The sequence below is a fragment of the Aquarana catesbeiana genome, linkage group LG05 (assembly GCF_042186555.1).
Source record: "Aquarana catesbeiana isolate 2022-GZ linkage group LG05, ASM4218655v1, whole genome shotgun sequence".
In the NCBI taxonomy this organism is placed as follows: domain Eukaryota; kingdom Metazoa; phylum Chordata; class Amphibia; order Anura; family Ranidae; genus Aquarana; species Aquarana catesbeiana.
In genome coordinates this window covers 6,145,652-6,161,575 of record NC_133328.1, presented here as the reverse complement: position 1 = coordinate 6,161,575, position 15,924 = coordinate 6,145,652, and the positions used below count along the sequence as shown (strand labels likewise).

Genomic DNA, 15,924 nt, shown 5'->3' with positions numbered 1-15,924 from the left:
AATGTTGTCGCATCGAAAATGAAACTAAAGTATTTGTTTATGCCGGATCTTTCGGTTTTCGTATTCTGCGCTTACATTATAATTTGTTAAAACGATAACGAAAATACCCGAAATTCGGACGAAAATGCATTCGGTTGAAAACGAATGCACATGTCTACTCTGTTCTGCTACTGCTCCATTCCCTCTGACACCCTTGATTACATATCGGGATACTTCAGACACCTGTGTGAACATATATTATACTACCACAGCTATATTAGTGCAGCACTGTCTAGTGTGTGCAAGTTAGTAGTGTAGGTTTGTTAGAGTAGGACAATTAGTTTTAGCTCATGGCTAAGCCTGAGCTGTGAATCTGGGTCAGGGTTCAGTTCTCAGGGCTGGGTGACTCATCCTGACAGCTCCTCTGGTGGCTCCCCCTGTTTTCTGGGACATTGGAGAATGTTCTAGACATAGTGGGTGGAGGTTAGGAGGGACTGTTTGGAATATTTATGAAGACCTCAGCCAATCCCCAGTAAGTATTTTTTTATTTTAACGTTACACTTCTGTCAAAAAAGCACGTTTCTTATAACAAAACTTGGTTTTGCTTAAATAAAGACATCATATAATGACTAAATTTGTGTCTGTAGTGCATGTTCAAACCCTAATACCATAAATAATAACAAATATTTTTTTTTACTCCCGGAGTATATAATGAGTTTGGAAATTGTAGAGAAATGCTTAAATAATGCATTATAATTTAACTATCCATTAGATTTTAGATGACTAAAATTAGTTAATGTACTGGAGATTTAGACTACTAAGTACGACTAAAATGGTACTAATGCCGCGTATACACGAGTTTACTTTCCGGCAGACTTGGTCCGGCGGACCGGACTCTGTCAGACAATTCGATCATGTGTGGGCTCCAGCTGACTTTTTTTCCCAAAAGTCCGACGGACCTAGAAATAAAACATGTTTCAAATCTTTCCGACAGACTCGAGTCTGGTCGAAAAATCCGCTCGTCTGTATGCTAGTCCGACGGACTAAAACCGACGCTAGGGCAGCTATTGGCTAGTGGCTATCAACTTCCTTACTTTAGTCCGGTCGTACGTCATCACGTACGAATCCGTCGGACTGGTGTGATCGTGTGTAGGCAAGTCTGTTCATTAGGAAAGTCTGTCGGAAGTCCGTCGGATAGACCATTGGACCAGTCCAGTCGAAAAGTCCGCCCGTGTGTACGCGGCATAAAACTAAAATGCCAATTTAGTCAAAAGACATAAGACCAAAACAAAATCGAAATTTGCTGCCAAAATTAACACTGCTTTCATCCCTCTCAGTCTTCCAATGAAAAATCTTCGACAGGCACATATTTTTAAAGAAAGACATCACCTCCAAGTCAGCCAAGTTTGGCGTTTATGCCACCTCAGGGTAATGGGGAGCCTCACCTCTCAAAGTGGGGGACATCTGTCGACCTTCTCAGCCTTCTGGTCCTAAATCATCTCAGATGCCTTTATCCAGAGTGTCATTTCCAGGGGATACAGACTAGAGTTTCACCTCCTCAAACTTCATAAATTCCAATTTGTCTCTCTCCCTGTTGCAGTGGGTTGATTTGCTAGCTGCTGTCTGGCAGCTCTTCCCTCACCCCTGTTCCATCAGGTAAACATTTTCAAGGTTTCTACTAAAAATCTTCTTGAATGGAGGACTTTTGCCCAATCTTGATCTGGAGACTCAAGTTGCCCTACATGTTCCAAAAATTCATTGATCATTGCCTCCCTCCTTCTGGGGAATTTTTTTGGCCTCACATTCACATTGCCATCTTTCCACCTCATCAATGCTATCTGCACTTTGCAGTGGGCGATCTGCGGTACCATTTTGTTTCCCCTCCCATTGGCCTGTCATGACTCCCTAGATCTTCCCCAAGGGGTTCATACAGTTCTGGCTCTGCTCCATTCTCAGGAAATTCATGTTGTGGGGTACCTGGACAATCTCCTGTTGAAGGACCAGTCCTCCCTGTCCCTGTCAGCCAATATCCTACAGATGGTACAAGCTTTGCAAACCTTCAATTGGATTCTTAAACTGTGTATAAAGGAAGATAAAGTTGAATGCCCAAACATAAGAAAATAACAATATGAGAAAAACGTGCTGCATATTTTTTTTTATCATATTGAATCCTTAACCTGAGGAAGTAATCACTGGACTCATCTCAATAATTGGAGTACCAGGGTTTGACACTGGACATGGCCTGGTCCAGAACTTTTCTGCCTTGGGAAAAATTCTCTCCCTTCATTCACATATCAGGGCCCTTTTTGTCCAGAGGATGCATGAAGGTCTTGTGTCTCATGGTTGTATTCTTTGAGCATGTACCATAAGCCAATTTTTACCCAAGACCATTGCAATTCAATATTCTGGCAGCGTAGGCAAAAAGATCCAGTTCCTGGGCTGCACCACGCATCTGACCCTCAGGACCAGACTTTTCCTAGAATGGTGGTTTTCCAACATGTCTGGATTTAAAAGAGAAGTACAGAATCTGTTTTCTTTTTCTTTTTTGTAGAACCATATTTAACCGCTTCCCGACCGACTCACACAGATATACTGCGGCAGAAAGGCACGTACAGGCAGAATTACGTACCTGTAAGTTGCCCTTCAAGAGGAGGGCTGTGGGCGCGCGCGCGCCCGCTGGGAGCTTCGTGAGCGCGATTGGGGTCCCGCGGACTTGATGTCCGCAGGGATACCTGCGATCGTCTCATGGAGAGGAAGAACAGGGAAATGCTAATGTAAATAAGCTTTTCCCCATTCTGCCTAGTGACACTGTCACTGATCACCGCTCCCTGTAATCGGGAGTGGTGATCAGTGTTGTGTCACACACAGCCCCTCCCCCCCACAGTTAGAATCACTCCCTAGTACACACTTAACCCCTACAGCGCCACCTAGTGGTTAACCCCTTCACTGCCAGTCACATTTACACAGTAATCAATGCATTTTTATAGCACTGATCGCTGTATAAATGATAATGGTCCCAAAATCGCGCCAAAAGTGTCTGATCTGTCTGCCATAATGTCGCAGTCACTATAAAAATCGCTGATCGCCGCCATTACTAAGAAAATAAATTATTAATAAAAATGGCATAAAACTATCCCCTATTTTGTAAACGCTATAACTTTTGTGCAAACCGATCAATAAACGCTTATTGCAATTTTTTTTCACCAAAAATATGTAGAAGAATACGTATCGGCCTAAACTGAGGAAAAAAAAGGTTTTTTTATATATTTTTTGGGGGATATTTATTATGGCAAAAAGTAAAAAAATTGTTGCTATTTTTTTGTTTATAGCGCAATAAATAAAAACCGCAAAGGTGATTAAATACCACCAAAAGAAAGCTCTATTTGTGGGAAAAAAAGGACGTCAATTTTGTTTGGGAGCCACGTCACGAGACCGCGCAATTGTCAGTTAAAGCGAGGCAGTGCCGAATCACAAAATAACACTCTGGTCTTTGGCCAGCCAAATGGTCCGGGGCTGAAGTGGTTAAAGTTGTTGTATAGGTTAATTTTTTTAAAATAACCAACATGTCATACTTACCTCCACTGTGCAGTTCGTTTTGCACAGAGTGGCCCCGATCCTCCTGTTCTGGGGTCCCTCGGCGGTTCTCTCGGCTCCAATAGCTAACCCCCTCTGGGAAGCTCTCTCCTGAGGGGGTTACCTTGCGGGTGCGCTCCCATCTCACACACTCAGGGCTGGAGCAAGGATTTTTGACACCCTAGGCAAAACCTAATTTTGCCACCCCCTGGTTCCACCCCCTTTTATACCCCACCTTTTAATGAAGTACTCATCAAATGCAGCCTCACCTGCGCCCATCAATGAATGTTTGCTTGCTTCCATTTAATCGGGAGTCGGGACACAGACACAGTCCTCCACCGCTGCTGCGCCTCTGACACTATGTGCGAACGGAGAGGCGGCTGCCTGCTGATGGTGAGACTTAGTTGCTTGCTGCAGAGAGAAGAGAGTAGGGACACCAGTGGCCGGGCGCCCTAGGCAGCAGTGCACCCTAGGCGACTGCCTAGTTTGCCTAGTGGTAGCACCGGCCCTGCATACACTCGGCCTCCATAGTCACAGAGTGTATGACTCGGTCCCGCCCCCTGGCGGCCACATCATTGGATTTGATTGACAGCAGCGGGAGCCAAGGGCTGCGCTGTTATCAATCTATCCAATAAATGCTGAGACTCTGTGGAGAAGAGGATGCTGTGGACGTGCAGAGCAGGTGAATGGGCTTGGGTAAGTAAAATGGGGGGGGGCTGGGGGGCCGTGACAGCCAGGTGTTTCTTTATCCTAATGCATAGGATGCATTAAGGTGAAAAAACATGAACCTTTACAACCCCTTTAAAGAGGAACTGCAGTCTGCTCATATAATTTGTAATAAAAACATATTTGCCATTCTGAAGCTTCCCTCCAACCACTTTGCATATTATTTTATTTATACTGTGATTCTGTACTTGCCAAATATGTTGCAGAAATCTTCCTCCACTGAGTCTGACTGCAACTATTTTAACTGTGGGCAGCTGAAGCTGCTGCCTGTTCACTTCCTGGATTTACACAGACACACAGAGGCACACCTCCAGCTCTGCAGCCCTGCAGCTCTCATTGGCCCTCTTATGACTCATCCCCCTCCCTTCCTGGCAAACTCTCACAAAAGTGAGAGAGAGCTGTGCACAATGTCATAAGCTTAGGCTAATGACCAGACAAGAAACAGGAAGTGGGCTGTATAAGGGATTTGCTGGCAGAAAAAAAGTTTTACTATCCAAAGTTAAAACAACAACAAGGGCAAAAGATTTAATAGATGAAAAGTTGAAAAAATGACTGAAGCTCAGACACCGCCAATCGCTCAGGTCTCAGAGCTCCATGAGCAGAGAGCTGCTGGCTGTCAGTCACTGTCTCTCTGCTATTCAACCGCCCCTGTGCTCACTGGAGCTGTAGAGGGGGCGGGAGTGGCCAGTTCAGGCTCTACATGGCTCGCTGAGAGGCTGAGCTCGGTGCCGGTCCAGGCATGTGGGTGGATACCGAACATATGATTGGGATCTTTGCCGAGCCTGGACTGGCTCTGTGACATCAGCAGACAGCAGACTTAAGCCCGCTGTCTGCTAAAAACGGGTCACAAGAATGCAAAATGAACAGCACTCCTGTGATCCACAGGAGAAGTACAGCCAAACAAGCTTTGCTCTACTTCTCCTTTAACCACTTCAGCCCCGGAAGGATTTACCCCCTTCCTGACCAGAGCACTTTTTCCAATTTGGCACTGCGTCGCTTTAACTGCTAATTGCGCGGTCATGCAATGCTGTACCCAAACGTAATTTGCGTCCTTTTCTTCCCACAAATAGAGCTTTCTTTTGATGGTATTTGATCACCTCTGCCGTTTTTATTTTTTGCGCTATACACGGAAAAAGACCGAAAATTTTGAAAAAAATGATATTTTCTACTTTTTGTTCTAAAAAAAATCCAATAAACTCAATTTTAGTCATACATTTAGGCCAAAATGTATTTGGCCACATGTCTTTGGTAAAAAAAATGTCAATAAGTGTATATTTATTGGTTTGCGCAAAAGTTATAGCGCCTACAAACTAGGGTACATTTTCTGGAATTTACACAGCCTTTAATTTATGACTGCCTATGTCGTTTCTTGAGGTGCTAAAATGGCAGGGCAGTACAAAACCCCCCCAAATGACCCCATTTTGGAAAGTAGACACCCCAAGGAAATTGCTGAGAGGCATGTTGAGCCCATTGAATATTCATTTTTTTTGTCCCAAGTGATTGAATAATGACAAAAAAAAAAAAAAAAAAATTACAAAAAGTTGTCACTAAATGATATATTGCTCACACAGGCCATGGGCATATGTGGAATTGCACCCCAAAATACATTTAGCTGCTTCTCCTGAGTATGGGGATACCACATGTGTGGGACTTTTTGGGAGCCTAGCCGCATACGGGGCCCCGAAAACCAATCACTGCCTTCAGGATTTCTAAGGGCGTACATTTTTGATTTTACTCCTCACTACCTATCACAGTTTTGAAGTCCATAAAATGCCCAGATGGCACAAACCCCCCCCCCAAATGACCCCATTTTGGAAAGTAGACACCCCAAGCTATTTGCTGAGAGGCATGTTGAGTCCATGGAATATTTTATATTTTGACACAAGTTGCGGGAAAGTGACAATTTATTTATTTTTTTTTTTGCACAAAGTTGTCACTAAATGATATATTGCTCACACAGGTCATGGGCATATGTGGAATTGCACCCCAAAATACATTCTGCTGCTTCTCTTGAGTACGGGGATACCACATGTGTGGGACTTTTTAGGAGCCTAGCCGCGTACGGGCCCCCGAAAACCAATCACTGCCTTCAGGATTTCTAAGGGTGTACATTTTTTATTTCACTCTTCACTGCCTATCACAGTTTCGGAGGTCATGGAATGCCCAGGTGGCACAAACCCCCCCAAATGACCCCATTTTGGAAAGTAGACACCCCAAGCTATTTGCTGAGAGGCATGGTGAGTATTTTGCAGCTCTCATTTGTTTTTGAAAATTAAGAAAGACAAAAAAAAAAATTTTTTTTTTCTTTTTTTAATTTTCAAAACTTTGAGACAAAAAGCGAGGTCTGCAAAATACTCACTATACCGCTCAGCAAATAGCTTTGGGTGTCTACTTTCCAAAATGTGGTCATTTGGGGGGGTTTTGTGCCACCTGGGCATTCCATGGCCTCCGAGACTGTGATAGGCAGTGAAGAGTGAAATCAAAAATTTACGCCCTTAGAAAGCCTGAAGGCGGTGCTTGGTTTTCGGGGCGTAATTTCACATATTCCCATGGCATGTTTGAGCAATATATCATTTAGTGACAACTTTGTGCAAAAAAAAAAAAAAATTTGTCTCTTTCCCGCAACTTGTGTTACAATATAAAATATTCCATGGACTCGACATGCCTCTCATCAAATAGCTTGGGGTGTCTACTTTCCAAAATGGGGTCATTTGGGGGGGGTTTGAACTGTCCTGGCATTTTATGCACAACATTTAGAAGCTTATGTCACACATCACCCACTCTTCTAACCACTTGAAGACAAAGCCCTTTCTGACACTTTTTGACTACATGAAAAAATTATTTTTTTTTGCAAGAAAATTACTTTGAACCCCCACACATTATATATTTTTTTAAAGCAAATGCCCTACAGATTAAAATGGTGGGTGTTTCATTTTTTTTTTCACACAGTATTTGCGCAGCGATTTTTCAAACGCATTTTTTGGGGAAAAAACACACTTTTTTACATTTTAATGCACTAAAACACACTATATTGCCCAAATGTTTGATGAAATAAAAAAGATGATCTTAGGCCGAGTACATGGATACCAAACATGACATGCTTTACAATTGCGCACAAACGTGCAGTGGCAACAAAATAAATAAATTTTTAAAAGCCTTTAAAAGCCTTTACAGGTTACCACTTTAGATTTACAGAGGAGGTCTACTGCTAAAATTACTGCCCTCGATCTGACTGTCGCGGTGATACCTCACATGCATGGTGCAATTGCTGTTTACATTTGACGCCAGACCGACGCTTGCGTTCGCCTTAGCGCGAGAGCAGGGGGGACAGGGGTGCTTTTTTTTTTTTTTTCTTTATTTTTTTTTGCTTTTTTATCTTATTTTAAAACTGTTCCTTTCATTTTTTTTTTTTTTTATCATTTTTATTGTTATCTCAGGGAATGTAAATATCCCCTATGATAGCAATAGGTGGTGACAGGTACTCTTTTTTGAAAAAATTGGGGTCTATTAGACCCTAGATTTCTCCTCTGCCCTCAAAGCATCTGACCACACCAAGATCGGTGTGATAAAATGCTTCCCCAATTTCCCAATGGCGCTATTTACATCCGGCGAAATCTAAGTCATAAAATGCTCGTAGCTTCCGGTTTCTTAGGCCATAGAGATGTTTGGAGCCACTCTGGTCTCTGATCAGCTCTATGGTCAGCTGGCTGAATCACCGGCTGCATTCTCAGGTTCCCTGTTGAGACAGGAGAGCCAGAGAAAAACACGGAAGACGGTGGGGGGGGCATTCTCTCCCACTGCTTGTAAAAGCAGTCTAGAGGCTAATTAGCCGCTAGGATTGCTTTTACATGAAAGCCGACCGCTGGCTGAAAAGAATGATACCAAGATGATACCTAAACCTGCAAGCATCATTCTGGTATAACCACTCAAAGTCGTGAATGGTGTACCTGAAGACAAAAAAATGGTTAACAATAAAGCACAGTAAACGGTAAAGTATAAAAAATTGCATACCTGAAAAGCAAACATGATAAACAATAATATCAATAAAACATTGCAGAATAGAATACAGTAAAAAAGAGCAGAACAATAGAGAGAATAGAGAGAGAGAGAATAGAGAGAGAACAATAAAACGACAACTATTATTTTTTATTTTATATTTTTGTTTGTGTTTTTTTTTTTTTTTTTTTTACCCTTTTTTTGTAACTGTAACTTTCATAACTGTAACCGGTTCCAGGTTCGGGTCTCTCAAAATGCGATGGCATCTTGGGAGACCCTGTGAAAGTGTGCCTAGTCTGTGCAATGCTGTACCCTACGCTAATACTCAACTAGTGAATGGTAGCGTTCAAAACATTCACCAATGCAAAGACCAGGATTGTCAGGACAGGAGGGACAATAATATCGGGTGTCACGCCTATATCCGCGTTTGCTGCAGACACAACATCTTTTTTGGGGGGGTTCGTTGGGTAGGGGTACTCGGGAGGACATAAAAATGCCTCTCATGCAGCCGACTGCATTTGGTTGGGGATGTGAATGGGGGAAGTACGGGCGCTGCAGAAGCGGTGGGTTCCCAATTAGGATTGGCGAATGCAGCAGGAAGGGCACTATGGGCACGACGGGCCTGTGTTTGTCTTCTTGGTGGCAGCGGGACACTACTTGTGCTTGCCACCTCACCAGCTTGAACTGCACTTATGGGACTCGCCACGTCACCAAGTGTTACTGCAGTGCTGGTTTGACTACGACCGGGGTGTACTAGGCCGCTGGCGCTTGCCAGTTCACCAAAACGCTACCAAAAAAACTGTTAACGATCGCAGGGATCAGGCCTGACTCTGCAAACGCTGCAGTTATGCGTTTAGTGTTTTGTAAGTGACAGTGATCGATCGATACTGCACTTGGGTGGGCTGGGTTGGGCCGGGCGGAGGGACAAAACGCAGGTGCTAGCAGGTATCTGGGCTGATCCCACTAACACTGCGTTTTTGGGAACCCTAAACTGCTGGGGACGCCAGTATAGATCTGATCGGATCAGATATTGATCAGTTCAGATACTATACCACTAAGGGAGGTGTACGGTGCGTGCGTGGGTGTTAGCGCGACCGGCGCTAACCTGACGCTGCCTGGGGCTGGTGCTTGCCAGTTCACCAAAACGCTACCAAAAAAACTGTTAGCGATCGCAGGGATCAGGCCTGACTCTGCGAACGCTGCAGTTATGCGTTTAGTGTTTTGTAAGTGACAGTGATCGATCGATACTGCACTTGGGTGGGCTGGGCTGGGCTGGGCGGGGCGGAGGGGCAAAACGCTGGTGCTAGCAGGTATCTGGGCTGATCCCGCTAACACTGCATTTTTGGGAACCCTAAACTGCTGGGGACACTAGTATAGATCTGATCGGATCAGATATTGATCCGTTCAGATACTGTACCACTAAGGGAGGCGTATGCTGCGTGCGTGGGTGTTAGCGGTACTGGCGCTAATCTGACGCTGCCTGGGGCGACGCATATCACCGCCGGGCGATCAGGGGGCTAAACCTTTATTCGGTAATAAACGGCGGGTGCCCTGACACTATAAAAAACTAACCAGCGTCACCCGTAACAGTTATACGGTGATCACCGGTGAAAGTGTTAACTAGGGGGGAATCAAGGGGTTAAAACATTTGTTAGGTAGTATATGGGGGTCCCTGACGCTATAAAACACTGACGGCGAACCTATATATTTACCTCCCTAACTAGCGTCACCAGTGACACTAATACAGCGATCAGAAAAATGATCGCTTAGCGACACTGGTGACTGGGGGTGAACAAGGGGTTAAAACTTTATTAGGGGGGGTTAGGGGGTATCCTAGACCTAAAGGGGGCCTAACACTCACTGCCCTAACACTGTAACTGTCACAAACTGACACCAATCAGTAATCAGAAAAAAAAAAAAAAAAAAACCTGCTTGATGTCAGTTTGTGACAGGGGGGGGTGATTGGGGGGGGATCGGGGGGCGATCGGGGGGGGATCGGGGTATTTTGTGTGCCTGGCATGTTCTACTGTGTGTGTAGTGTTGGTGCACTCACATACCTGTCTTCTCTCCTCGGGCCGGAACGGAAATTACCGAGCCGAGGAGAGATGACATCATTTCCTCTGCCTCTGTGTACACTACAGAGGCAGGGAAATGATCCAATTGGCTGGGGGCGATCGCGAGGGGGGGGCCACGAATGGATGGCCTCCCCCTCACCACCGATCGCCAGGGGAGATTTGCCGACCGCCGCAGGCACCGGGGGGGGGGTCCGATCGGACCCCCCACCTGCGGGCAGGCAAGGACGTACCTGTAAGTCCTTTTGCCTGCCCATGCCGCTCTGTCGACGTACATCGTCGTGCGGCGGTCGGCAACTGGTTAAAGATGCTTTTTCTCCCACAGTCAAGGTTCTCGTGATGGATGTCAGCCTATCAGGCTGGAGAGCAGTCCTAAACATCCTGTCAGTTCAGGAGAATTGGGCGTCGAGAAGCTTGTCTTCAGAACATTCTGGAACTCAGGGAAATTCAGTTGTCCCTTCAGTGCTGGATACCTCTCTTGCAAGCAGACATTACCATGGTCCTGATCCTCTCTAGGGCAGAACTTCACATTCTGGCTCTGTCTACCATTCACTAGGGATGAGCCAGATGTTTACATCGGGGGTTTGCCTGTTCACCGAATAGCGAACAATTTGCGGTGTTCGCTGCAAATTTTTTTACAAAATGGTGTAGGGGTCCCCCCAAAAATCCATTCCAGACCCTTATCCTAGCACACAACCTGGCAGGCTGCAGGAAAAGAGAGGGGGATGAGAGAACACGCCCCCCTCCTGAACCGTACCAGGCCACATGCCCTCAACATGGGGGGATGGGTGCTTTGGGGCAGGGGGTCTCTGCACCCCCACCCCAAAGCACCTTGTCCCCATGTTGATGGGGACAAGGGCCTCATCCCCACAACCCTTGCCTGGTAGTTGTGGGGGTCTGCGGGTGTGGGGCTTATCTGAATCTGGAAGCCCCCTTTAACAAGGAGACCCCCAGATCCCCATCCCCCCTATGTGATTTGGTAACGGGTACATTGCACCCCTACCATTTCACCAAAAAAAGTGTCAAAAATGGTAAAAAAGACAGGAGACACTTCGGGACAAGTCCTTTATTTAAAAAGAAAAAAAGTCCAGCGATGTCCATTCAACTAAAAAAAAAAATGCTGCAACAGCTCTGCCTCCATGGGTGGCTCCCGCCGAGTGACGCACCTCCCGCTGTGACAGATGTTGCTCTGCACTGAGAGAAGCAAACCTGATCCTCTCTAGGGCAGAACTTCACATTCTGTCTCTGTCTATCATTCACTAGGGATGAGCCCGATGTTCGAGTCGAACATCGGGTGTTTGCCTGTTCACCGAATAGCGAACAATTTGCGGTGTTCGCGGCAAATTTCTTTACAAAATGGCATAGGGGTCCCCCCAAAAATCGATTCCAGACCCTTATCCGAGCACACAACCTGGCAGGCCGCAGGAAAAGAAGGGGGACGAGAGAACGTGCCCCCCCCTCCTGAACTGTACCAGGCCACATGCCCTCAACATGGGGGGATGGGTGCTTTGGGGCAGGGGGTCTCTGCACCCCCACCCCAAAGCACCTTGTCCCCATGTTGATGGGGACAAGGGCCTCATCCCCACAACCCTTGCCGGTAGTTGTGGGGGTCTGCGGGTGTGGGGCTTATCTGAATCTGGAAGCCCCCTTTAACAAGGAGACCCCCAGATCCCCACTCCCCTATGTGATTTGGTAACAGGTACATTGCACCCCTACCATTTCACCAAAAAAGGTGTCAAAAATGGTAAAAAAGACAGGAGACACTTCGGGACAAGTCCTTTATTTAAAAAGAAAAAAAGTACAGCGATTTCCATTCAACTAAAAAAATAAATAAATGCTGCAACAGCTCTGCCTTCCGCTGCCTTGGCTCCCGCCGAGTGACGCGCTTCCCGCTGTGACAGATGTTATATAGCTGAGGGCGGGGCCACCCAGTGATGTAACCAGGTGACCCGCCCCCTCTGACGTCACAGGGGGTTTCCCCGTGGTGTCAGAGGGGGCGGGGTCACCCGTATACATCACCGGGTGGCCCACTGAGTTTCCCCATGGTGTCAGAGGGGTCACCTGGTTACGTTACCGGGTGGCCCCGCCCTCAGCTATGTAACGGCTGTCACAGTGGGAGACACGTCACTCGGCGGGAGCTGCCCATGGATACTCGTTACCAATTCACATGGGGGGGTGAGATCTGGGGGTTTATTTGTTAAGGGGGGCTTCCAGATTCCGATAAGCCCCCTGCCCACAGATTCCCACAACCATCAGGCAAACCACCAGGTTGTGGGCATGAGGCCCTTGTCCCCATCAACATGGGGGCAAGGTGCTTTGGGGTGGGGGGGGGTGCAGAGCCCCCCCCTGCCTCAAAGCACCTATTCCCCCATGTTGAGGGCATGTGGCCTGGTACAGTTCAGGATCAGGGCGCTCTCTCGTCTCCCCCTCTTTTTCTGTGGCCTGCCAGGTTGCATGCTCGGATAAGGCTCTGGTAATGATTTTTGGAGGGACCCCTACGCCATTTTTTTTTAAAATTTGGTGCAGGGTTCCCCTTAATATCCATACCAGACCTGAATGGCCTGGTATTGAATTTGGGGGGACTCCCACAAAAAATTTTTTAAATTTTGGTTTGGGGTTCCCCTTAATATTCATACCAGACCCAAAGGGCCTGGTAATGGACTGGGGGGGAACCCATGCCGTTTTTTCAATGACTTTTTTCTGTATTGCCGGGACCCGATAATTCATTACAGCCGCGAGTAGTTTTAAATTACTTTTTTCCTTTAGAAATGTCATTTTGTTGTGGGACTGTTCTAAACACGGGAAAAATGCACCACTTTACAGGCATACTATAGACACCTCCCAGGTACGATATTTAAAGGAATATTTCACTTTTACTGTTTCACTTTAAGCATTATTAAAATCACTGCTCCTGAAAAACGTCCATTTTAAAACTTTTTTTTGCATTGATACATGTCCCCTGGGGCAGGACCCGGGTCCCCAAACACTTTTTATGGCAATAACTTGCATATAAGCCTGTAAAATGAGCACTTTTGGTTTTTCATGTTCGTGTCCTATAGACTTTCGCATGTTCAAGCAAATTTTTTGCCTGTTCGCAAGTTCTGGTGCTAACCGAACCGAGGTGTTCAGCTCATCCTTACCATTCACGTCACAGACATGGAAATTGGCTGGCAGACATTCTTAGTTGTCAGTGCCTGGACCAATGGCCTTTTACCCGGGGGGGGGGGGGTTCAAGCCCATTGCAACAAATTAGGAATGCTAATGTGGATCTTCATGGAATACAGCTTAAACAAACCCTGGACAGGTTTTGTTGCCAGGTCCAGGGATCCTTGGACCTTTACAGAAGATGCAATAGTGATACTGTGTACTATACAATCAGGAAAATGGGATTTTTTATTTATCTATTTCTTGGAGTACAGTACAGGATACAAGACCCTCCCCTCTGTTCTTATGAGCTCCCTATTGCTTACTACAAAAACCAAGTCTATCTGGGAGTAGGAAGCTATTATATAAGGGATGTCCCTGCAGTCTTTCTTTTTTTTATGCCCAGTCACCTGAAGGTAGCTGCATATAACCCAGTTGTAAAGATTTAATGAAGCTTGTATGCTGTACTCTACTCCAGGAAATTGATTTTACTAGTAAGTCCAAAAGCCTATTTTAATTCCCTAAAGCAATTTTTGGGGTGTCCATGTCACTATCTGAATGATGTGGGCACTTTCAATTGGCTGTCCAGTGGCAGGGTCTTCTCAGGATGCAGAACAGGAGAGACATCATTGCAAAAGCACTGTTAAAACCAACCAGTGAGGGACGATCTGCAACGCTGGGTTAGCAATCCTTCGCACCCAGAAGCAGTGCTGGTGAGGGACCTGGGAGACAGACTTGGGTGAGTATAACATGTACCAGGTAAGAACAAAAAATAACCTTGTACAATGAGTTAGAGTGGGCAAGAGGAAGATTACATTTTCTAACACTAAACCCAGGAACTGAATTGTTCAGGTTCTGGATTTACAATCCTAATGAAGAGAAATGCCCGGCGTTACGCAGAACACAATGCTCCTGTACACATCATACTTCTTTAGCAGCTGTGAGCTTGTTTAATTTCGCAACAGCCTTGCAGTGGATTATTTTATTCAAATTATTTTCTGTTATCTTTCTTCTCTTCTACTAGTTTGATTGGTAATAACTTGATAAGCAGTTCCTGCACCCACCTGGCATTGGGAATAAGACATAACCAGAACTTGAGAAAATTTGACTTATCCTATAACCATCTAGAAGGTCCTCATTTCAGTGATCTGATGACAGCTCTGACCACAAGCCGGATAGAGGAATTACAGTGAGTAGAAGAGGACTGATTATAAAACATATGCTGTGTAGTATAAAAAGAGCAGAATATTTCTTGTTCCCTGCCAGAAACACTGGAAAATACTCCATTCAGCTTTACACCTTTAGCAGCCATGCTCCATCTTTTTATCTTTTGTCCTCCTCGGTTTTGACTCCCCTCTTTCTGTTTTCTCTCTCATGTTTATATCACAAAGATCTCCACAGTCACCGAACAAATGTGAAAAAAAAAGAAAAAAATTGCAAAATCAACAGTGTATGCATATATAATAACATTGGTATGTTGCAGCTTGTTACTGTCATGGGTTCCCACACCTCATAAGATATATAGAACTCCAAGGTACAGCACAATGAGTAAATACTAATAATTTTATCCCACTGTGTATATGCAATAAACAACATTAACAATATATACAATGTGAATAATCACTAGATACATTGCCTACAGTATAAATAATCAATATGAAGCTCAAATCCTCAAAATCAACACAGTCCACAATCTTCTTCATAAATGACGTGTTCTTATTGTGATATCACATGCATCCATTTACATGTGTGCTTGCCGTGCATATTCCTAAAAAAATGTGTGTTCCACCAGTGCAATCCACCACCTCTTAATAGAGCCTCTTTCCTCAATGTCTGACCTCCACAACGGTAACGTGAAACAGCACTTTCCCAGTGATCTGGGTCATAATCCTCAGGCAGTCTTTTTAAGATATAAAACACATTGCCCCCTTAAAGGGGTTGTAAACCCTCATGTTTTTTCACCTTAATGTATCCTATGCATTAAGGTGAGAAAACACCTGGCAGTCAGGTTTAGGAGATATCCAGGGTAGCTACAGGTAAGCCTTATTATAGGCTTACCTGTAGCAAAAAGTGTGTTGTAAGGGTTTACAACCACTTTAAGAAAAGACATCAGTATAAGCATGTGACGAAACATGTCGGGAAGCAGGAAGTAGGCCATCTTTGCATATGCTTACACTGATGTCTTTTCTTAAGAGGACGATGTGTTTTATATCTTAAAAAGGCAATACCATTGTGCTCCAGTGCCTGCCCAGGGGAAACCATTCATGATGTTGGCACACATATAGGATAAGACGCTCTTTGTTTTTAGGGATACTTCTATATGTCTAGTAAATACTGCTGATCTCTCATGCGTCCTGAGGAAGCGGCATAAAGAAATGCATTGACTCGTGAGGACTCACGACAACAAATTATGTGTTCACCTTCAATGCCAGTA

The 15,924-nt window shown here is 45.2% G+C and overlaps 1 protein-coding gene across 5 annotated transcripts in view; it reads left to right on the top strand.

Moving 5' to 3' along the window:
* LOC141144048 (NACHT, LRR and PYD domains-containing protein 3-like) overlaps positions 1-15,924 on the top strand; it is a 213,343-nt gene that overhangs the window by 88,983 nt on the left and 108,436 nt on the right. For all 5 annotated transcript variants that reach the window (XM_073629398.1, XM_073629394.1, XM_073629395.1 and 2 more), the window contains one exon: positions 14,515-14,679. In XM_073629398.1, coding sequence (XP_073485499.1) covers positions 14,515-14,679 — 165 coding nt within the window. The remainder of the gene's footprint in view (positions 1-14,514; positions 14,680-15,924) is intronic.